This window comes from Fringilla coelebs (assembly GCF_963513975.1).
Source record: "Fringilla coelebs genome assembly, chromosome: 19".
Lineage (NCBI taxonomy): Eukaryota > Metazoa > Chordata > Aves > Passeriformes > Fringillidae > Fringilla > Fringilla coelebs.
In genome coordinates this window covers 10,675,905-10,700,016 of record NC_140045.1, presented here as the reverse complement: position 1 = coordinate 10,700,016, position 24,112 = coordinate 10,675,905, and the positions used below count along the sequence as shown (strand labels likewise).

The 24,112-nt window shown below is 41.4% G+C and overlaps 1 protein-coding gene across 4 annotated transcripts in view; it reads left to right on the top strand.

Annotated features, from left to right (window-relative positions):
• Nucleotides 1–24,112, top strand: part of TNRC6C (trinucleotide repeat containing adaptor 6C) — a 103,408-nt gene that overhangs the window by 18,864 nt on the left and 60,432 nt on the right. For all 4 annotated transcript variants that reach the window (XM_084218669.1, XM_084218671.1, XM_084218670.1 and 1 more), the window contains exons 2-3: nt 1,961–2,060; nt 2,915–2,936. In XM_084218669.1, coding sequence (XP_084074795.1) covers nt 1,998–2,060; nt 2,915–2,936 — 85 coding nt within the window. In that variant the 5' untranslated portion in view covers nt 1,961–1,997. The remainder of the gene's footprint in view (nt 1–1,960; nt 2,061–2,914; nt 2,937–24,112) is intronic.

The window sequence follows — 24,112 nt, the reverse complement described above, 5'->3', positions numbered from 1 at the left end:
AACAGGGCCTTTGTAGAGTCTGCTGTGACTTGGGTAGGGAGCACTGCAAATGAAGGGACTGGATGTTGTTTCTTTGTAGTTTCTGAGGTCCTGGGGACTTCTGTTCTCCACTGAGCGAACAGGGATAAAGGAAAATCTATCACAGTTTCAACTCAGTTTCTTTTGGCAACCTAAGTCATCACTTTTTGCAAAGTTCTAGAAGAAGCCATTTAAAAGTACAGTTTCAAGCTCCTTTGTCTTAAGTGTGATTTAACATTTTTTTAGTGTAATGCAAATCCCCACCTGCAGTTCCCAAGGGCAGATGTTTCCCAAACCTCAGTTTACAGTACAGGGTTTAAAAGGTGGCTCCTTGGAACTGGCATAAGCTGAGCAGGTGGTGAATTTTTGGCCATGACAGAAGGTGAATCAGTATATAAAAAACAGATACTTCATGCCATTTCAGCTGTCTGGACCTCCAGTGGTGCACCAAGAGCTCCCAGATGTGCCCAACCTCTGGCTGCTATTCCAGACCCTGGGTCTTGCCATATCTCTCACTTCTGTAAAGAGTCTGAGTGCGGTAAAGTGCCTTAAAAAGGCACTAACACCTAAGTTTAGAGCTGTGAATTGCTTTCTGTAGTGTTTATAGTTTGTGGTGACACAAGGAAAGGGAATCTGCTTTTAATTTAGTCTGGAGCTCCATACAGGATCTGTGTAAGCATGAAAGCATCTGCAGTGGCCAGGATCAGTATTTTCAGGCAAGAGAAAAAGCCAAATCCCAGAATGCCCTTCAGCACCAAAATATCAGAAGGCTACAATGTTCTTTTTTTTATAACAAAGGGAAACTATGTAGGAAAATGCAAACTTGTTAAGAGGCAAAATGTTTCGTGGGGAATGTTTAAAGCCACATGTGCAAAATCTGAAGAGTGGTTTATTTCTCCTTTAGGTAAAGAGCAGTCTGACAGATTGTGACCAAAAAGAAAGAGTTTTGTAACTAAAATACTCTTTTTTTAAACAACAACAAAGATCCAAACAAAGAAAAGGGAGGGGGGCTGCAGGCTTTGGCAGGTTAAATGTAAAGCAATAGTAAATTAGGCTAAAAGTGGTCTTGAGGAGTAATTGGAAGGCTTTGAATCTAATAATAGTGATGGTAATGGCTTCAGCCCATCAGAAACAGCCCTCTCAGAAGATCTGTGAGGCTGATAAATGATCAGGACCTGAAGAGCTGTCAAGGAAGATAAAGCAGTTATAGAGAAGTAAATGAATTATTTGCATTGGTATTTATTGAAAAGGATGTTGGGAGGGTCATTGCTATAACCATTTATTTCAGTGATGGACATAGGAAGTAGAGAAAAGAAGGTTTCAGATGGGTTTTGGAAGGATTCAGGTTAATTTCTAATAAAGATGATACTAGAACAGACTTGTTTTGCATTAATGCAAATTCTTCAGCTAGAATTTATAGGATGAGCACAAAATATGATTATTGGAATTCATCTGGGCCTTAGTTTACAACTCTTGAGAACAAAATTGATGCGTATGGAAAATTAATGCAGCATGTGTTTGATCAAAAAGAGAAAAATAGTTGCAAAGTAATGTACTTGCTCATGATCTTCAAGGTATATTGTGAATCACAGCTGCTGAAAGCCAGCAGAACTTGCATTAATTACTTGGGTTTGTTCCTCTTTTTTTCCAGTTTCAAACTTTCTTTCCCTAGAATATGCTAATATTGAACAGTGCTTATGAGTGATTGTGGAAAGAGGTTCCAAATAAAATCTGTCCTTTCTGAATTCTCCCTGCCTGCTATTTTATTTGTTGTGGGTTTCAATTTTGGAACAGCTCTTTTTTAGTGATTTTATTGTAGCATTAGAAGCAGCCTTTTTTAGACATGAGATGTAGAAAGTTAGCAATGCAAATATGGATTATTCACCTTCCTAGAGAAACTTCATCTTACTGAAAAGCTCTTTGTAACCTTTCTTTTTATCAGGGAGAAAGAACAAGAAACACAAGAAGAGGAACATTTGATGGAAGAAAAGAAAAAGAAAAAGCAGGAAGAAAAGAAAAAGAAGGAAGGTGCTCAGAAAAAGGTTTGTTCATGTTCCTGTTGGGATTGATCCCTTCACTTTTAAATGTGACCGTGGGTCCTGATGCTGCAGCTTCACTTCTGGGAGTGAGCCTGGCACTGGACCATTGCCACTGGCCTGGGGACAGGCTGTGGTGACAGAATCCTGCCCAAGCAGCTGTGCCAGGGCTGTGGCACTGCCCATGCTCACCCTGCCCTGCTGGCAAGGGGCTGCTCCCACACCTGGCTCCCCTGGCCACTCCTCAGCCACAAGTGCCTGGATCAGCCCCAGCAGGTGCTGGAGGCACTCTGGCATCCCAGGCTCATTTTCACTGCTGGGCATTCTCCTCCTTCATTTTCTGCATTGCACAGTTTTAATTTGAAATAAGAATTGAATGCTGTCTTTTCAGGTATAAAAATCAGGCATCATAAAAAATTCCAGACAGATTATAAAATAAACAGGTCTTCTGTGAATATAAAATAAACAGGTTTTCTGTGAAAGCTGGTGGTGTGGGTGGATTCAAAGGGATGCTGGACAAAGTCACAGAAGTTAATTCTGCTGGGTGCTCAAGGGTTCACACTCAGAGTGGGGGTCCAGAAAGCCTCTGCCCCTCAGGAGAGGGAAGGCTGGGTGGGTGGAGGGGGCTGCTGCCCTCTCTTGTCATTCTTTACACTTCCTCTTTGGCATCTGCTTCTGGCTTCAGGCAGACATTTCTATCCCATGGAGTTAAACTAAAATTCTCTAGTCCTTAAATGAAGCAAATGCCTGATTTATGTAAGCAGTTTCTGCAAAAAGGTAGGCCTGCAGTCCTGTAATTTTTAGGTATCATTTGCAGTATTGACAAGTAGTTGATTTGTTTTGTTCTTCTCTTCTTTCAGGCTGCTGAACAAAAAACCAAAGGTAAATTCATGTTTATTCTCTGTGAAATGTTTGATATTTTTATAAGCTTGTTTAAAAAAATGTGCTTGTGCTTTTATTCATTGTGTCTGTTTAATGAGGGGAGTATATCTCACTAGGATTGTTATGTTCCTAAAGTTTTGTTGGGATTCTCAGCATAAGCTTTGGCTTATCTTGCTGGGTATTCTATGGCAGCCTTTTGACAAGAATATATGGATTAATTTTCTGTGAACCATAACACAGCATGTGTCATCTCTTTTGTCAAGACAGATGCAGTTTTCCATTTAGTTGTTAGTAGTTATTTATCTGTTTCAAAGACAAGTAATTGCCCCTTTCCCCTTGCACAATTCAACTCAATTTAATGTGTAAACTCAATTCATGGAGCTTAGAAGAAACTATTTCCCCTGCTGCCACCACTGCCTGGTTTTCTTTCTGTGTGGGTTTTCTGCCTGGGAAGTGAGTGGAGCTGCTTTGCAGCAGGGTCAGGAAGCAGCAGAGGTAAGGAATGCCTTCCCCTTTGGGGGCACTGGGCTGCCAGCTTCCCTGGGAGAAAAGTTAATGAAGCTGTGGCTTTCAGAAAGGGGAGGAAGAGAGGCAAGGTAATGTCTTTCTTCTGCATCTGATGGCTTACAGATCTTTTTGTGTCTCAGTTCTGAGCCAGCTCAAATGCATTGTCATTTCTCGGTGGGTAATTGGGTGACAGACAGGCAAGTGGAGCTTCCCAGAGTCCCAAAGAATGAGAATTAGAGAAGAGCCAAGCTTAACATAAGGGCTGGACTAAACAACTTATGTTTCAAACACTTCTTATGATTTATACAGCAGAAATTAAATATTACTTCAGTAAGATGAATTCAGAAAAATAAAGTAATAACTGCATGATGAAGATACTGTAACAGTAATTTATTGAAACTCTGTCCTTTTATTTCTAAGTTTTTCCTGTGTAGAAAGGGAGAGGTCAGAAAGTTTTGGTTTGAATTCTATAGTATCTGCACTGTGAGATCTCATGTCATTTATAACACTGGATTTTACTTTCAGGAGAAGGGAGCAGAGGTATGTGAGTCCCACCAAAACTTAGGTACATGAAAAACCTTGGAATTAAGATACATAAGAGCAATTTCTACCTAAATGGAAGAGTTCTGTTTTCACAGTATTGCTTGTTTTGTTCTCTGTATCAGCTCATTTCTGTGTGAAAAGGTGTCACTGTTCTATAATGGATTATAATGACTTTTTAATATCACAATTCAGCAGCAGATGTTTTTGCTGTCAGGGTAACTAAATTCATTTTCACGTGGTAATGCAGTGGCTCTTCATTTCTGTTATGAGTGAGACACAGAGCCTTCTGCTTTTCCTCTGTGGGATGTTACTATTTCTGTCTGGGTTGTGACAGCTTTGCTTTTAATTGCTTGTGACTGCCACGTTTAAGTTTCTAGTTAATAATTTCAGTTTTTCAGGTATGCTTGTGAGTTTGTTTCTTTCAAATTTAGGGACTGCATTTCTCCATCTGTTGGATTTTTTTGTTCCTTTTCTGTGTATTTAAGCATCTTCTGTTGCCATAAAATACGGATCAGGGAGAAGACAGCAGTGGATAAGGATAGTTCTGTTAGAGATTAAGCAGCTTTGGCATTTATTGTTTCATCTGTCAGAGCAGTGATGCAGCTTTTTGTGGTTCAGCATCACTGGAAGGGGGAACCTGTCCTACACAGAACCCAAACCTCCTGCTCATGCTCAGGGGTTGTTTACAGTCCTGTAAGTGACCCTTTGAATTTCCTTTGTCTGGCAAATACTCCTTGCTTTTCAGGTTGCTCTGTGGAAATGTTTTATTTTCACTTTATAGTGCACTTCCTTACATTTATCTTTAGGAGGGATGTGCATGAGTTTATGAGACGTAGCAGGGATTTCCTAAAATATTAATAAAAAATAATATACAAGATAAAATATTAATACAAAATTAATGAGAGGAAAAAATCTGACTGAACCTTTTTCCTACAATATTCAGAATTGACTGTAAACTTTATTGCAGTGCTGCACCAAGTGCTTTATACAGTTTCAAGGATAAGTGACATGTGCTACTAGAACTAAAAGGCAACACAGGGATTATCATTGAATTTAGTTAATTTATTTCCTATCTGGGACACAGCAATTAAATTAGTTGTGATGACAGCATGGCACAGTAAAACTGAGTGAGTGGACTGCAGCAGGTAATGCATGCCAGTGGGCAGGATGTATTAAATCAGAGATTAAAGCTGGACTGGAGCTGGACATTTTGCAAAATGTAGATTTTGGTAGCCAAGATCTTTATAAATATTATTTAATGGAGCTCTTTGTGGTAACTTAAAAAAAAAAATTGCTTCATTTTATGTGTGTGTCACTGAGTTCTGCAACTGGGTTGCCATGGCAGTGAGAGGTGCTTGCACCTAGTTGGGTCCTAGGGAGAAAAAGAAATCATGCAAGTGCAGGTGGATGTGGAAGGGTTTTTCAGTTTGTTTTTCAGCTGGCTGGGGCAGGGTGTTTGTGCAGTCCCTTGTTTGCTCTCAGCAGTGTTGGTGGAGGAGAAGCACTTTGCTGAAGTGGGCAGGAAGGGCCAGGTGCTGAGGCTTGAGAGGGAGGGAGGGGTTGCCTTTTGGGTTGGCTTCTTCTGTGCCCAAGGTCTAATTCTTTTTAATTAATAGTTTTTAATGGATTTTTTCTGTCACAGAGGTGTGGAGTTGCTGTGCTGGCCAGTAATGAACTCGTGTGGTTTGTGCATGTAGCTCCGAGCTGATCTGGGCTGCTGCAGGTTCAGTCTCTGGTGAGGCCTCAGGAAAGAGAAGGGAAGAAAAAGGAAGGAGGTTTCCTGTGGGGGTGTGTTTGTGGTGTGTTGTCAGTTCAGTCTTGCTCTGAGGCCTCAGCCCCAGCTGAATGTTTCCATTTGTGATGTGGAGCACAAACCCTTCCAAAATAAACAGGCATTTCCACCCTTAGGGGAAAGGTATGTGCCTGCTGCTGGAGCCCAGGGCTAGGAGTGCTCCCTCACACAGCTCTTGCATCCACTGAAACAAATTCTTTTCTCTTTTTTAACAATGATCCAACCCTTTAAATCTTCTCTACATAACAGCTCCTTCAGTTTCTATTTTTTTTTCCTTGCAATGTTTTTTTCCTGAGTATTTTTGTGAGGCTGGATCTTTTATAAATACCCCGTTGGCAACAATTCTAGGGAATGTGAAAAGAAGAAAGATTGGAGAGCTGATAAAGACCTGAAATGTTTCTCAATTACTTGAAAACAAATGAAAGTAGTCTTCCTGTTCAGCTGCAGAGAAGCACTGCAGAATTAGATGAGGTGGGAAATGAGCAGGTTTTTATTGCACATTCAAGTTGTTGTTCTTTTATGGTAATTTTTTTCAGAACAGGACTATTGAGCACAGGCTATTAGTGTTTATTTTACATGTATAAACTCTTGCCAGTTTATGTGCACTTGATCAAGAAACTTTGTGTTTAAAGGCTTTTCTGATGAAAACATTCAGCTGTAATTGTGAGCTCTATTCTGTGTGGTAAAGGGTCACTAGTATGGGAATGGCTGTTATTTAATGACTACAGGGGCTTTAAGGGAGCTGTGCTTGTCATTAATACTATCAGGGGGGGTTTTGCTGCCTGTTTCTCTTCCAGCCATCCTCCTGCAGGTTTAGTCAGCACAGGTGATCAGTTCCTTGCCTGCACTCAGCTGAATGCATTTGTCTAAAGCTGATATAAAATAGCTTAAGTGGTTTGTTACTCAAACATCCACCCTGGTAATTGAAAGGCAAAGTATCCATCCAACCCTCCAGCATTATATGCAATAAAGGTAAGTGCTAAATCTGCAAACAGAGAAGTAAAAATAGTTAAGCCTGTATACTCCAGTTAGTCTAACATAGAAAGTATTTTGGTAAATATTTTGATTAGAAATGTCAGCTGGAAAATATTTTTATCCCTTTACTGTAAAGCAGAGCTGGTCAATCTGTGCTTCTTGGACCTCTTGATCCCTGTAGGTCTGTCTGGCATGTTCATGGCATGGGACCAGGCAGGGAGAGGTGAGCTTTTCAAAGAGAAAATGGGAATTTCAGCTCGTGCTGGGGAATGATGAAGCAGGATTGCAGGAGCTGGAGTGGCTGCAGTGACCCTGGGACTCAGCAGCCTGTCCAGCACTGCCTGTCCTGTGTCCCAGTGGTGCAGAGGCTCCTGAGCTGAGCATCATTCCCTTCCATCTGTGGTCTGGTGAGGAGCTGTCCCCTCCCCCAGGCTGTCTGGGCTGTGTGCCTTGGGACTCCTCAGCGTGTGATGATTTTAATATGCAGCTTGCAGAGTCAGGGAGGTTGTCTGCAGGCTGGGAGATTACTCTGCCAACGTTTCTGCTTTCATACATTTTATTTTGGGGGACTGAACAGAAAACATTTAACAGTGTGTGGTTGCTGGGTAAACCATTGTGGTGTCACAAATGTTGGCATACTCCCTTCAGGTTATCTGCTGTCCCACAGGCAGAGCTGTATATTTTACCTGGAGGAACATGGTCTGCTCAATTAGAAAGGGGAGTTAAAAGGAAAAAAAAAAAAGAATGGATGAAAATATCTGAGATCCCATCCCCTGCTCTGGCATTTCTGTTGGGATGACAGGAGTTGCAGCATAACTCTTTCCAAAGCTGGGGTGTTTTCATTTCCAAATCAGCCATGTAGATTATTGCATATTTTGAAATTGATTCTTTACTTACCCTGCCCAAATGGGCTGTTAGAATGGTTTCTGCCTGTGCTCATGTGTGTGTGAATCACCTTCCTATAACCTCCATTCTGGTCATACAGAAATGAAGTTTGTGTATATTGTTAATGTGCTCCCTCTGATAGATGTTACTGATGTTTAGTGGTAGTTCCATAGGAAAGAAGGGAAAATGAAACTTTTCAGAGAATCTCATCAGGATTTTAAGTAGAATTCTGATAGAGTGTAACACAAACAGTCTTTTTTAAAAAGAAAAGTCTTGAGTTTTTCTAGTTCGTGTCATATTACTGTAGGAACCAGCAGAGGCTTTTTCCATAAGATGAGAAAATGTGTTCCAGCCTACAAATCAGGTATGATTTACAACAGATTTACAACCTCTGACTCATTTGAGTATTTATAGCTTGTGCTTGAATATCTGCCTCTGTCATCTTGTTAGTTAAGTGCTGTGTTTGTACTGAACTGCTGCACATTGTAGTGACAAAATGTGCCATAAATCATCATTGCAGAAGGAGGGGGAGCCCTGCAATAAGTTCTTCAATTAGATCTTAATATGCAGTCACTTGATAACTTAATGATAACCTGTGGCCATACGTTAAGGCTTTGGAGCACAAAAATGTTTTCTTTTTGATAAACGTTATCATGGGGGTGTTCTGCTGCTATAAGTATCTTTAAACAAACATGAATTTGTTCATAAAACCCACTGAGCTATCACTTCTCTGATAGAGGAGTAATTACCATTTTACAGCCTGCACAGAATAGAGGATGGAGGTAATTTGTGAGTCCAGTACTGGGTGAAGAGGAGTAGAAAATGCAAAAAGATTGAAGCAGACAGGAGGAGCAATTTGCATAGTCAAGGAGACAAAGCAAGAAGGATGAGTTGGGAGAATTGGAGTTAAAATACTAAAGGAAATACTTTGGTTTCCTACCTGCTTTTCTTTCAAGTGGAGTGACTGTGAGGTATTTAGTAAGCTTTTTGCTCTCACAAGTGCAAGAAATATTATGAGTATCTTCAGCATTGTCATTGTGAAGTGAAGGAGAAAAGGTAAACAGTAAATGTGTGAATTATCTGTGGTAAACATTATTTGGGTTTGTAGCTCTTTCTCTGTGTGTCTTGCTGGTTTGCAAGTCAAAGGTGCCCAAAGAGAGATTTGCATTGATAATTTTTGCAGGAGAGAGGGTTTGTCAGGGCTGGACACCCTGAGCCCTGCAAGCAAGCACTGACACTTCTGAAGGTTTAAATCTTCTGTAGCTCCCGAGAAGCCATAGATTCCCCAGCTTTCAAAGAAATGCTCTTTTCAGACAACAACACACCAAAGCAATTAGTACAGGCTTTTGGGAAAACATTTATCTCTTAAAGTAAAACAAACAAACACATAACTCGGGGGTTATTTGAAGCTAAAAGACGTAACCATGAAATATATTCTTCCTAATGTTCTCCAAGCTGGATTTACAGAGCAGCTGCCCCCTCAGAGGTGCTTTGATGTCCTTGCCTGGAGTTGCTGCTTTGCTCCAGGTAGCACCTCCAGTCCTGGTGATGCCTGGGGAGGCTGCCTGGAACAGAGGCTAGACAGTGTTAAAGGAATAAAATAGGGATTTATTTGTCACTATGGTATTTTCTGAAAAATCCTTTTTGCCAGGATTTCTTCTCCTAGGAAGCTGAGAAGCCTCAGAAAAGAATGAGAACAATAATTATCTGATTGCTTGGGAATGTGGTCTGGAGATTGTTTACCAACAGGTGCATCTTTGATTGGTTCCATGTGAATTATTTTTAATTAATGACCAATCGCCATCAGCTGGGCTGGACTCTGAGGAGTCAGTCACGAGCTTTCATGATCATTCTAGTTTAGCCTTCTGATGTATCCTTTTTCTTTCTTTAGTATACTTTTAGTATAGTATTTCTTTTAATATCATATCATATCAGCCTTCTGAGAACATGAGACAAGTGCTCATCTCTCACCTCGTCCTGAGAACCTCACAACACCACATTTATTTAAAGGCTTTCAGAAGATACACCTGGGGCAGTACAAGAGCCCAGCCAGGGCTACACCCAAGATAGACCCCAGGTCCCAAGTTTTCACACTTTCATAAGTTTTGCTCCATTTTGGTATTGGGGTTAATTGTCCAATTACAGCTCCAGGTTGTGAAGTCCCATCCTCCCAGATGGCTCTCCTCAATTTGCTGTTCTTTACTCTTTCTGGGCCTGAAACAGCTCAAAAGCTCCAGGCTGGAAAAGGATTGTTTTGTCTCACTAAACTCTGAAGAGAACCTGCTAACACTTGATATGAAGTTCAGAGTCACACAGGCACTACAGAATCTGGAAAGTGTGAAAGGTAAAACTTAAGGTATCACTGGTCAGTGCTTGCCTTGTGAGCTTTGCAGATTCCTCTTCTGGGAATGGAAAAGCAGGTAAGGGCTCAAGTAAATCCTAGTGCTCCTCAGGTAGTTTTTATTCTCCTTAGAGGTGATCTGTTCTAGTTTGCTGTTCTGCAAATTTAGGCATGTGCTCATAATAGAAATACAGGCAAAATATTGTTTTTTCTGTTTCCTCAGTTAGGAATGATGTGGGTTTGTTGGGTGGAAGATGGCAAGAGCCTGATCTGTAAGTAGTTAGTTCTAGAATTAGGTAAAAATGGAAGTTTTCCAACACTGGACACAGTTGGTTAAAAGCACTTTTCAAATGCTCTAGGTTGTAAGGGTTGATACCCTGCTTGAAGGCAGCAGGACAACCTGTGCATCATCACATTTCTCTTTACCTGATCCATTGTCAGATGCATTTCTAGCCTAGGACATTCTCTCTCCAAGAACACCCTTTGAAGAGAGAGCAAGCACAGACTGGGTAACACCAGCCAGGCTTTTCTAGTCTAGACTAATTGTCAGTGGGAAGTGCTCTCAGATAAATCCCAGTTTGCTTTCCCAGCAACAAAACTGCCAATACAGTTGTGGACAACTGGGTATTTTAACAGATAAATTTTAACCCAGCTGCACAGGGATGATGGTGTTGGTTCTGATCAAGCTGCTTGCTGGGTTATGGGGATTTATCTCCCCACAGTGGGTGTTTTTCTCCCTGCTGCTGTTCCCCAGTGCAGTGTGTGGAGCATGTGGGCTGTGAAATAGTCAAACTGCTGCTCTTTTGGCATTGCAGCAGCTCAGGCATTGGCAAATGCTCTATTCTTCTGTCAGTCTGCTTGTAAAATAACTGTTTTCCAATTATGAATAGAATGTTGTCTGATATTTGCCCTCCATCAGAGCATATATGCCCCAGTATTTCCTTTGTAAGATGCCACTTTTGTATCTACTGGTTGCAACAAACACCCATCCCACATCTCCTCCCCACCCTGCAGAGATTTGTTTCCTTGGAAGTGATTTTATACCAAAAAATATAAGTGCACTGTTCATCACTGTACTTCCTTCTCCCTTTACTCTCTGAACTATAGTCTGCTGTTCACTTTTATTGTTCTTTTAGAGAAACATGGCCATGAAGGCAGTTTCTTCTCTGTCTTGAGGCCTGGCTCACACAGGTTTTCATGGAGAAGGCAGCTAACAGTTTCCCATGAAAAAATGACCTATCAGCTTTGATTTATCTGGAGCGTGCTGACCACTTTCCATTATTAGATTATCATCTTGCTACCTGGAGGAGGCTTGTAAGGCATATAAATATAATGTTGATAAGATCTGCAGACTGTGAGCTGGAGGAGAGGTTCATCAGGAAATGCATTAGCTCTCTTTGGTAATGATTGTTTTGAGATACATGCTGGGTTTCTAAGGAAAAGACAGGATGAAATCCACTTTGAACTGTAACACTGGTAGGTGCTCCTGGAATAGTTACTGTACAAATGCTGCAGAGAGTTATCTTGGGAAAAGGAAGGGAATGAAAACGTGTTTTTGATTCTTTTACACTGTGTGTGAAGTGTTTGGCCTGAGGGACCTTTGTGTTCTCTTGTTGACTGTCTGGTTTTGACATTCCTCTACTTTGAGAACCCTTTGCTTCCCTGTGTTTTGCTAGATTATTTTAATGTTTTTCCTGAGTTGTTAAAGGTGGTAGCCCATACTTTACAAATCCTACAGCACTGTTTAAAATGTCTCTTTAACCAGCTCACACTCTGGTAAATGCTCCAAAGCTTCTGCTCAGGTGTGCATGGTGCACCTGATCCTTCAGGTTATTCCTGAACTGGTTCAGGCAGTGCAGAGTGCCTTAGCATCCAGAGAGGAGGTGATTTTCCCTGCAGGCATCCTGCCCCTGTGGGGTGGCAGCAGTGGCTCATGCTCAGCTTCTTGTGGGACCTGTGTTTAACAGCACCACTGAATCCTGCCCTGGGCGTGGCAGCCACTGTTATTGTCACCTGCCCCGTGGGAACAGCTGAACTTGGTGTGACTCAGGCTCCTGGTGACCTTCCCATGTTAGCAGAAGTTGTTCTCTGTTTTAGCATAGTCTCCTGAAGACCTGTCCTCCTCTTACCAGGATGCTCTTAACATTTCAGGCAGAATTTCTGACTTGGCTACTGTTGCTGTCTTTTTTTTTTTCATTAACCAGATTCTTTCACCTTTAGGAGGCCAGACAGGCTCTCCTGAACTTCTGTTCTGAAGCACATGAGTTACTAATTGAGAGAATTGATGATTCTTCAACTCTGTTAAAAATTCAAATGCCACCTTGAGGTCTTGCTATCACAGCACTAGATATATCCCTTTAGATGAGCAAAAAGGGATGGTCTTAACCCTCTCCCCTCTCTCAAAAAGGCCCAACAGATGTTCTTGGAAGGTGTATTGAGTATTGTTGGAAAGGCATCTTCATATTCAGTCTGTCTTTGCTGTAACTTAAGCCCCTTCTTTGTTAGAACCCCTTCTCCTTGGCTGCTTGGCCCAGGAGAGCTGATCTTCCCCTCCTCTGCATAGACCTTTTTGTGTCTCCTGTTTTTTACTGAACAGCCCATCCAGCTTTCCCTGGTGCTACCATTTTCAGGCTGTTTTTCAAACTATAATAATTTATGTTTTTCTTCTTTGGAACACCTTCTACTTAGTGGAGAATTATTTTTTTTAAATGCAGAATCTGTATGTCGTGGTTTAACCCCAGGCAGGAGCTGGGGCTCACTTTCCCCTGGCAGGATGTGGAGAGAATTGGAGGAGTAAAAGTGAGAAAACTCAAACAGTTTAATAAGTAGAGCAAAAGTCACACACACAGGCAAAGCAAAGCAGGGAGTTGATTCCCCACTGCCATGGCAGGCAGGTGCTCAGCCCTCCCTGACAGCAGGGCTCCATCACAGGGAGCAGTGCCTGGGGAAGACAAACACCACCACCCCAAACATGCCCATCTTCCTCCTTCTCCCCCAGCTCAGTGTGGTGATCATGGCACCATCTGCTGTGGAGTATTCCCTCAGCTCAGCTGGGTTCAGCTGTCCTGGCTGTGTCCCCTCCCACTCCTGGTGTCCCCCCGGCATCGTGGCAGGGGTGAGGAGCAGAGCAGGCCTTGGCTCCCTGTGAGCACCACTCAGCAGTAACAAAAACACCCTGGGTTATCAGCACACATCCAAACCACAGCCTCACACCAGCTCCTGTAAGAAAATGAACTGTCCCAGCCAAAACCAGCACACTGTCATTGGGGAGTTATTAAGCAGCCCCTGAGTTCATCTGTGGACAGTAACCTGCTGCTGTTTACAAGTAAAACCCAAGGCTGATTTATTTTCTGTGCCTTTCAGGCTCACCCCATTGCATAGCTCTGTAATCCAGGCTGTTCAGGCCAGTGCTAATTCTTCTCTTTCACTTTTCTGTCCCTGAACTCGTGGAAAACTCCCAAGTTTCAGATACCTTATCCCATAAAAACCTTGATTTGATAATGTGCAGTTTCTTTTTCACTCCCCATTTCTCCTGTTTAATCACCACCCATTTTCCCCCTTCAGGTACTTCCCTGAAGTATACATCTAAATATATTCCTTGCTTTAATTTCCCACTGCACTTGTTTGGGCCTGATTGACAAACCATGAGAAGCCTTCCTGCAGGTGCTGGGGGTGTCAGGCTGTCCTGTCCTGCACTGACAGTTCTTTCCTGCTGTACATGTGAGCACCTAGCATTTCCTTTCAAAACAGGAGAAAGGCTTCAGAGTGAAACAGGAAGAAAATGTGTTCAGTGCCGCCTTTCTGACATGGGCTCCATCGTAATTCATATCTTGCTACAGCTCCCATATCTTCCTGCCAGTTTCCAAGAGTAATAGTTTAATTTTTTTTCTTCGTTAGTTATCTCTAATCTTGTCCAGTGATCATTCTGAGAAATCAGGTGAGAGGTTGTCTTCAGCCTCCTCAGTTGTTCAGCTATTCCTTCCTTCAGCTATCTGTAGAAGACTTTGTGATTTGGTGCCTTATTATAGCTACTAAGACTTAAAAAAAATATATAATTCTAATTAACAATCTGTGGATAATAATTTAGATGCATAGTAACACTGAACACTTCAATCCATAATCTCATTTTACTGATACCTGGACTGGAGGTGGGATGTTGAAGCTCATCTTGTTCCACCCCACAGGATTGTCAGAGCCTTAACTCACATTTGCTGGAGATTCAGAGAATGTTTTAATCCTTATTTACCATATTTACCATATTTATACTTTTAGTGGCAGTGCTGCCTTTCCTCTGGGTGTTGAGCTGAGCTGGTGATGGGGCTGATGTCATTGTCACCCTGTGGCCAGTGGCAGATGTGACAGCTCCTTGTGCTCCCTCTGCTGTCACCAGCTGCCTTCTGAGCACAAGCACAGCTTCTTCCTGAAACCCCAGTAATGGATAAAACTGAATCATGGGGTTCCTAATTCTGAGAAGTGATTATTGTTTAATAGCCCCTGGTTTTGCCAAAGTGGATGATGTGTTACAAGTTCAAGTCAGGGTGGTGGGACAGCACAAACACCATCAGCTGGCAATTTTCACTTTTTATTTACATGAGAAATTGGGAGCATTTATAGATTTGCCTCCCAGCTGTCTGTCCTCCAAAGTGCAAAAATCTACTTTAAAACACAAACTTAATAATGCATTGTTAGATAGATCTGCAAAGCCATTAAAGGGCTGTTATTTTTGTACCCTGCCTAGGCAGACATGGTGTTTTCCTCTTTGTTTGCAATTGGCTTTACTGGAGGACATTTTCATTTTTTTCTGTAAAAAGCAGAAATGAAACCCTTTGGGAACTGGACACACTCATTGACTCATGTAAACTCAGTGAGTGTACCCAAAGTGTGAGTGGGGAGGAAGAATCTTGGGATGTGACTTATTAAACCAAACTGTATTTCTTCTTAAAGTGCTGGTGTTACTTCTTTTAGCTAAGTCTAAGCCCATTTCTATGAAATAACTATGTGTAATGCATGTGGAGTAATTAGGTATTCCTTCCTAGTGAGGGGAAGACATGTGTCTAAAATAAACTGAGCAGAATTTTTGAATTAAAATGAAGTAATAATATTAAGTTATTATTAGTAATCTTTATTAAAACATCTTTAATTTCTTTTAACATTCATGTAATAGAATCTGATTTACTGGGAGTGGCATTTAATTAATTTAATTCAATTTAGAGAGTTAACTCTATTACATATTAGTACAGAAAATTACCTCTGAACAGTCATTTCTCACTGGTGACATGCAATAAGTTAATTTAGCTCAGAGTTCGTTTGGGTGCATTGTGACTTCTTGGTGAAAGTTGCTATGGTGACACAGGGCTGTCACTGGGACAACAACCCTGCTGGAAACATGGGATGGATCCTCTGGCCTTGTTCTCCCTGCTCCATGTGGGTGCTGGAATCTCAGGAAAAGCTTCCCTGGGCACTGCTCACTGAAGGGCTGGGCTGTCCTGCAGGCTGTGCTCAGGGAATGAACTCACTTGGGGTCTTTTTGGCTCCACTTTATCTGCAGGTAAATGATTGCCTGAGGTTTTAGTCTGCTTTTTTAAAAAAAAAACTTCCTGAGGAACCTGAGTAGGAGAAGGTGTATAAACTGCTGGAAGTGCTTTCTGCATGTTTTGAATAATTGAAATCCTGTTTTTCATATGTGGCATTATTGCAGAATGGCACTGGAGACATTAAAAAATCTGTTTAGCTATACCAGAGTTAATGAAGAGTTTGCTTCAGATTCAGTGTTGAATCAGAAATGAAATTTATTTCTGACTCTCCAGGTAGATGAGCTCAGAGTTCCAAACAAAAACCTCCCAGGAAAGAGGTCAGCATTGAGAAGCTCATTCAGAAAACACTTGCATATGAAATGCCATGTTTAGGTTTAAAAGGAAGTATGAAAAAAACTGAAACATTATTTTTTTAAGTTCAGTGTATTTTCTTCCTCTCCCCCCCCATTGCACATCTGTATATAGACTTAAACACTCATTTGTTTGTTTTATCTCGAGAGCATGACTTTAATTTCATTGGGTTCAGCTAAATAAGGGATCACTCTTCATTTTGGGCTTCAAGTTTTTCTCAGCTGCTCCTTTCTGAAGGCAAAAATAACATTTTCGTGTCTTTCAAATGGTAGGAACTGCATCCAAAGAAGGATGTAGAGCCCCAAACAGGTTTTGATGGTAGAAAATCAGTGAAATTTTATTATTATGGTCCCCATAAGTGATAATGATGTCCCTATGGGTTCTGTATGTTAAAAACCTACTTGCTCAAAGCAGTGGTTTTCAAAATAATTTTGTGAAATATAAATGAACACATATTCAGTTATCCTAGTAGGGACACAAGACTTTAACATGTAAGGCCAAAACATTTTAGGTTTACCTTTTATTGAGTTGGCTCCATGCACAATTTCTCAGGGTGATGCTACTTGAAACTTGAAATAAATCCACACTGCCCAGGAGTGGGGAAAGCTGATCCATGCTGGACACTCTGTTGGCTCTGCTTCAGTTTTTCCTGCAGACTGATTTAAAATAATAGCTCAGATAACTCTACACTATCTTTAGAGCTGTAGTATAAACATATTAAGTCTTCTTTTGAGATAGAATGTGAACTGGAAGGGTTACACCAAAATTACAGAGGCCTGTTACTGGTTGCTCACAGAATTGTTGCTATTTTAGTGTCACACATGAAATATTCATTTGGTACCATAAATGCCCACGACAGGAGGGCTGAGGCTTTGTGTTTGCACAGCCTTTAGTCAGTGTGACATGTGTGCCCAGTCCTGGGTTCCAGCAGCACAGGCAGTGTCAGGCAACATTACCCTTCCCATCTGAGCAGCAGCCCTGTCACCTGCAGGCAGCCCCAGCCTGCTTCCATGGGCATGTCTGAGAGGAATCAAATACCACTGCAGCCTGCTCCCCCAAACAGAAATGAAATACCTGGAGGAGCTGGATTTCTGGTTTCCAGGAGAAAAAAGTGCCTGTGTGTAGTGGTGGGATGTGTCTGGGCTGTTGGGCCCGGGGTATGTCCACACTCCACAGGCCTGGGGCTCCCTGGACACTGATTTGGGGCACAAAAAGTCACCCAGGCTGTCTGCACACCTGGCAGCTCAGAGGTGTGCTGCCCTCTTTGATATCTCTATCCATATTAGGGTATTGATCCATAAATAGGCAATTTCCAGGCATTCCAGAAAACACTCAGGGAGTCCTTACCTCCTTTCCAGCTCCAATGTGAAAGTGGAAAAAGAAGTGTTGTACCTGCTGTAGCATGAGTGTTAAGTATTCCCTGTTGTCCTGGGTGGGATGGAAGCCCTGGCTGTGTCCTGGGACACCCTGAAACTCCAGGAGCATCCACCCAGCATGGACAGAGCGTGGGTACAGCACACATTCCAAGTGGGACAGAATCTGTGCAATGTGTGCCAGTGCTCAGTGATCTCTGTAGAGTAACCCCAGGCAGAAATGATGGGGATGTGGGGTATGGGGTATCTCTACAGTACCCAGCCATATCTGTATGAAACTGGAAGCATTTTCACTCAGATTGACTCTTCAAGCCCCAGCTGAAGAGTGGGCTGTACATGTAGATCCATCACTGTCCAAGGTGAAGGAAATTTCAGGATCTTGTAGCCAGTAAACCAGTGGATATTGAAGCTATCCTCATTTTCAATTTCTTATAATTGTATTATACACTGGGAATTTGCATATTTATCTGTTTGTGTGCATAGTTTAACAATTTGGTTTCTGCTGTAAAGAATATTTGCTCCTCAGTCTGTGCCTGGAAGTGCAGTGTGGAAAGGAGGAAGAACACGTCTGGTGTGATGGCTGTGCCATTTGTAAATTTGTTTTTAAAAAATTCTTTTGCATATGAAAACTGTGTAAAACATTGTCTAATGAGATTAAATGCACACAGTCAGTTCAAAATTGAAGGATTCACTTCCTGGTTCTGCCCAGACTTCTTATGTGACTCTGTATGAAGTTATTTAATCTGTTATTATATGCTTGAATTTTCCCACTGGCACTTGCAGTGATGATAGTGTTGGTTTTGTGTAATTTAACTTTAAGCTGTTTCCTGTCTTCTCTGACTCTTTTATTGTGTAGTTCCTGCTGGGGGTACCTTGCCTGGAGCAACACTGAGGAGGGTTTGGAGTGAAGGGGGGAGCCCGTGGCTGGCTCCTGACATCCTTTGCTGTGTTCCTGAATTGTTGGGCTTGTGTTTGGGATTGTGTTTGTGATGCTTTCATGTCCTGTTGGTGGGATAGAACTTTTATATTTCCCTAGTGGGTCTTTATACAATTAGTTGGGGGAGTTCAGATTTTCCTAAATACTCTGGGAAGGAATAGAGAATGTGAATTCTCTGTGAAGAGCACTGAACAGTCTGTAGGAAAGTGTTATAAAACCTGAAAATATGCTGCTAGCATTTCTAACCACTTGCTGAGAATCCTTCTCTTAATTCTGAGCTACCCTTTCACTTAAATTTTACAGTAGTAATTTCCTGCACCAGTTAATTCGTCTCAGCAATGACTCTTATCTCCCTCCTGTCCTTTTCAGACACTTGCTAATGCTGTTGTTTCTTGATGTTATTAATATGGGTGATTAAAAACTTCTAATAGCTTCATTATTTTCCTTTAGAATAGCCAAGTTCTTGGGAGATGGGAGTTGGGTTTGCAGGAGTCTGAATTCCAAATGTGATGATGCGTTAAAGGAAGTACTCCTGTGCTGAGGTGTCAGAGGCTTCAGGACAGAGAGCAGCTTCTAGTTAGGTGAATTCAATTATTTATTTATCTGTTGCTTTTCAGGGGGTAGCATTTGGGCAGGTCTGTGTGCAGAGATGCCCATGATTAATGTTGGTATTGGAGAACTCTCACTTGAAAGGAAACAGATGAATTGTTAATTCTTGAAAGTTACCATCTGTTATCAGTTCACATCCTGCAGGAATGCTGCTCTGTGAATTTAACTGTTTAACCACAGTCCTGGTTCCTTGCTTGGGCTGCTGAGTTGGAGGCCTGGTGTGTACAGTCCAATTTGTGCTCATCAATTAGCTGATGGCAAAGCCCATGTGTGTGCACTCAGAGCTTTCAATAAACATGAGAGAGTTTGGCTTGCAGTGGGAGAGCATCATATTTACTTTGGATTATCAATCTATTGTTGATGACAACCTATCAACCTAATTAGCTGTACCATTTTTAATGGCACAGCTAATTAATTGTGAATTTAAAATTAAAATTATAATCAGTGTTAACATGGAGGAAAGCAGTGAGGCAAATAAAAAACTGTTAAAAGTATAAGTATTCTTCACAAGATTGCTGCATGTGACACCAACCTGAATAATGTAGAATAGGATTGAAAAAAACCTTAAAAATACATGTTGAGTCACCCAAAACAGGTTTTGTATCTTTCTGTCAAAAGATGTATTTGTCACCATCTCTGCTGACAGATCTGAAAGAAAAAAATGTAGGTGCTGTTCCAGAAAGGGAATCAAAATCTTGTGTCTGAGCTCTGAAAATACTCAAGAATCTGTGTTTTTGTTAGGAACTTGTCCAGCTCTTAAGAAAAAAGTTCAGTTTGTGGATAGAGTTGGGCTCTGACCCTTTGCTGCACAGTTCTGCCTCAGGGTGGGCTGTGCTGGGCTTACACAGAGGATTCACTGTGGTGGTGAAGGGATAAAATGTCACTCAGGTCTGATATCATTTCAAATTTACATTAATCAGCAACAAAATGGAGAGGATCTGCAAGGAAGGCTAGTGAAGAAAGGCCACATCTGAAACTTATTTAAAAAGCAGCAGAAGCTGGGAAGAGTGCTGTGACTATCAACCTGAGAGAAAAAGGATTTCTTTGTCATGGCTGAGGGAAGTGGGAGAACTGAGTAAGATGGATTTGGAGCTCTGTTTTACATGTAGAGTGGTAGAAAATGTGCTCTAAAGGTTCTTGAGAGGTCATGTATTCCATCCTCTTGCCCTGAGACAAGATCACCAAACCTGTATCATGTCTGCAGATAATCCTTAATCATCCTTATTGTGGGAAATGTAAGTGCAAATCTCCCTGACTGCCATTTAAACCCAGCAAGTCTTGTCTTATTCACTGTGGGCTGGAGCAAATTACTTCTTCCCCTTTGTATTTTTTTAAAATTTGTGTACCCAGTGTCTTGTAGATTGACTGCTCCCTTACCTCTGCCTGCTGTGGTAGTTCCCTTTTCCAGATTCCCATTTCCTTTGTGCCCTTTGCAGGTGGTCCAGCTCCATCTGGAAGAGCTCTGGGTACAGCCAGGGAAGGCTTTGTGATGCCAGGCTCCGGTAGATGGGTTGCTGGGTGTTCATCCCATTCCACCAATGAGCTTTTCACAATCTTCTTATTATCTTTTCCTCCTCTTTGATTTATGATCTGCTAAAACATTGCTTCTTTTTCTGCAGAACTGCTGTGGGGTGAGTTGTTTGCTGTTCTGCATTCAATTCCTCCTGCTAATGATGTGATTTTCCTGACTGAATTGTAGTAGTTTTGTCACATCTCTTCTCCAGTTCCTCACTGCTGAGCTCTGATCCTGTCACACAGCGATCTGACCACCCCCATCTTCCTTCTCCCATCTTGGTGTCATTTGCAGATTTAATAAGGATATTCTCTAGTCCATCATCCAGCTGTTAAGGAAATATTGAGCAGCGTAGGCTCGGATCAAGTCCCCGTGGAATCTCTTCTGAAACATATTCTGTTTTGACAGCAAGCCATTGATTCTCCCAGAGAACATTTCAACCAATTTCACATTTTGCTCACATTTTCCCACTTTGCTTATGACAATATCAAGTAAGAATGTCATTTCAGCAGCCATTACTTAGTTAAGATATATAGAGTGAGCTTTGGCTGGTGGGACATGGGTGGGAAATGTGAGCAAACAGACAGAGCTTGTTTGAACTGAGGTGGATGACAGGGTCTGAGGGGTGGGAGGAACAGAGGAGTGTCTGAGGTCAGCTGGATTTGTGGGTACATTGCTTTAGAGTCAAAGTGGAGGTGGGGAACTGAAGTCCTCAGTGCTTCTCTATTTCATACCTTTGCATAAAACCAGCAGTTTTAAGACCTTCTATTGTTGAGAAATTCCAATAACTGATTTAGAAGTTTTCCATGAACTTTGCAGCTTTCTGTTAATTCTTACTCTGACTTCCACTTGCCTGGCCAAAAAAAAAAAAAAAAAATCAAGTTCTTTGTAGAAGGCCCAAGTTGGTAGAAGTGAGAAGTCTATCAGGAGGAAGTGGGTTTTAGATGAGATTTTCAAATTGGGGTGGTGAAAGACTAAGGAAGGAAATGTTGTAAAGGACAGGAGAAGAAAGTAGAGAGGAAACGTCTGGAAGAGGAAGCAGAAGAAGCTGCACTGTGGTCAGCTGTGAGGGGGGAAATGAAGTTAAACCAGGAAAAAACTTTATTTGTTCTGTGTATTAGATAAATGATATCATCAGGAATTGGCCCAAGGTCAAGGCATTTCTTTAAATAAATGGTGACAAAGTTCTGAAGCCACAATAACTCATGTATTTTTACTTTTATCACTCAGTGTGGGCTTTGATGTCAAACAGCAGCTTCTGATTACATTATTAAGGCTATTATAAGTTTTGGGATTATCTTGGCATTAGACTGCAGGTTTTTTTCCCCCAGAAGTTCATGATTTTGGGGGAAGGGATGATCCAGGCAGAAAATTTGGCATTTAATGTGTAAATACATCAGAAGTGGGTTTTATGCAATAGTTGTGAGCACCTTTGCTGTTGCCAGCAGATGTCACTGTGGATAGCAAATCCCAGCACTTAGGAGACAAAGGAGGTAATTTGCTAAATGAAAATTCAGCCTTTGAAAGTAGATTGTGTGGGGGGGGGGGGGAAGCAAGAATATTTTTCCAGCAACAGACTTCTGTGAGCAAATAAAAAATGGGTTTCTCACTAATGAGGACTTGTGGTTTTGCCCACTCTAACGCTGTGTTTGGTGGCTGCCTTCACCCGACTTGGGTAAGTTCCTGGTGCTCTGTGTGACCTCAGAGGGGGTGTCTGTGGGATTGTGCTGCTGCTCAGCTTTATTTGGAAAGCCTTTAGTGTTTGGAGGGAGGTTAAAGCAGCAGTGATGTGCTGCAGTGTGTGTGTGTGTGTGTGCAGGGAACTGGCCGTGGAGGAAGTGGCTTCATTAAGGTTGATTTGGAGGGGGGAGCAAGATGAGGAAAAAAATTGCCCAAATGATTGGCTGGGAGAATAGCTCTGAATTATGGGATCCATCTGTTTCCTGTAATGAATTCATAAACCCATCAAACAATGACCTGAACGAATTGCTGAAGGAAAAAAATAATACGCTGGCATGATATGTTTAACGCATTGAGGCATTGGCATTGTATAATCAAAAATTCTCCTCACATCCAGCACTTTGTAATGGAGCTGCTGTGTTTAATAGAAGCTGTAAATAAATCCTGTCACAGTAGCAGCCAAGAATGCATTTCTAGGTTTAACTGTTTCTCTTCTGGAATGTCTGGTCCTTGAAGGCTTTAGAAATGCAAGTTTTATAGAGCTGGAGTGGGGGATTCTGAAATACAGAGAAATGTTAATGAGGTGAATGAAAGGAAAAAGCTGCCATAAATCAGTATTATGTGGCTTAACCAGTTTCTTTCATTTATGCATGTTCTTTCCTTATGTCATAGAAATGTACTTAAAAGCTATTGTTGTAATTGAAATCTGTTAGACTGATCCTATTCATTATATTAATAAAATCCACCTACAATTGCTCGTAACACTTTTTTATGCAGTTGGGATTCCCAAGATTGTAATCATCAAAAAGCATATGGAGTAATTATTGGATTTGTTTGGGTAAAATTGGATTAAGAAGTTTAGATACCATTAAGTACTGATAATTATTACAAGCAAGCTCATTGTTTAGTGTGTGTACAGCTTGGAATGGAGAGTAAGCAGATACCCATCACAAACATCTTAAGAGCAAGCAATCTCAAGGCTTTCATTTTATGCCTTTAATTGTATTTTTGCAAGAGCCTTTCCACTTAAATGTTTTTGCTTTAGCTCTTTAATCACGTGCTGGTTATGAAAATCACTGGCTGTTAAATCCTTTCCCCCACACGATTTAAACAACATTATTTGCATTCAGGCAAATTTAGCCATAAAATGGCTAAATTCTGTGTTTTAATTCCTGCCTTTCCAGCAGCTGCCCACATGCCATTAGCAGTGGATTCCTTGCAGGTGGAAGGGTGGGCAGGCTGCTCCTGGGGCAGCTCTGTGGGTTGGCAGCTCAGCCCTTGTGCCCACAGTGGGGAAAGCCCTTTGTGGGTGCTGCAGGGGGCACCCATCATCTCAGGGTGCAGCTCTGCAGGGAGGGGGATGGCTCAGGGCTTCATAAAGATGCTGCTATTGCCAATATCACACAGCAATTCAGAATTAGGACAGCCGGGGCAGACACTTGGAACATTTGGTATTTCTCACAGTGCATATCAAGTGAAAATTGCTGGTTAAACATTGCTGAGGATGGCTTTTAGAACACATTCACATTGTCTTTGTAATGTGTATTCTCAAAGTATTGTTGCTGTGTTTGAAGTCTAAATTCCAGCTTGGTATAAAGCTGGAATTTAGGGCTCAAGCCCACTGGTGTGATGTTGTTAACTCTTCTTGCTTTATTCCCTGTCATTTTGTAATTAAACAGTTCTTTTCCAGCTACCATGATTTGTAGACATAGTATTCTTGCAAGAGCTTCCATTTAAGTACTCTTTAAAGAGGTTTTGATGTACAAAATAAAAATTACTTTGCTGAGTTGATTAGAGAAAAAAACAGTAGCATGAATATGCAGAAATATTTTAATTCTAAAGCACAGTGGTATTTTGATTTTCTTTGTTCTTTTCTCTCATCTGTGATTCAGATATGTAGAGGGAACATTGTCTCTAACACTGGGAAAATGGGTTTGTCTGGCCTCATCTTTATGATGAAACACCTTTGTTTACATTAAAGTGAAAAGTGTTGTCTATTCTATGACTTGCATTAGTGATTTAAAAATATCTATATGCACACCTCTTTGGGAGTACCAGATATGATTTATATATACACAACATTGAGAATATAATGCTTTTTTAGAAGCTGCCTGTCTTGTTCTCTAAAATATCTTT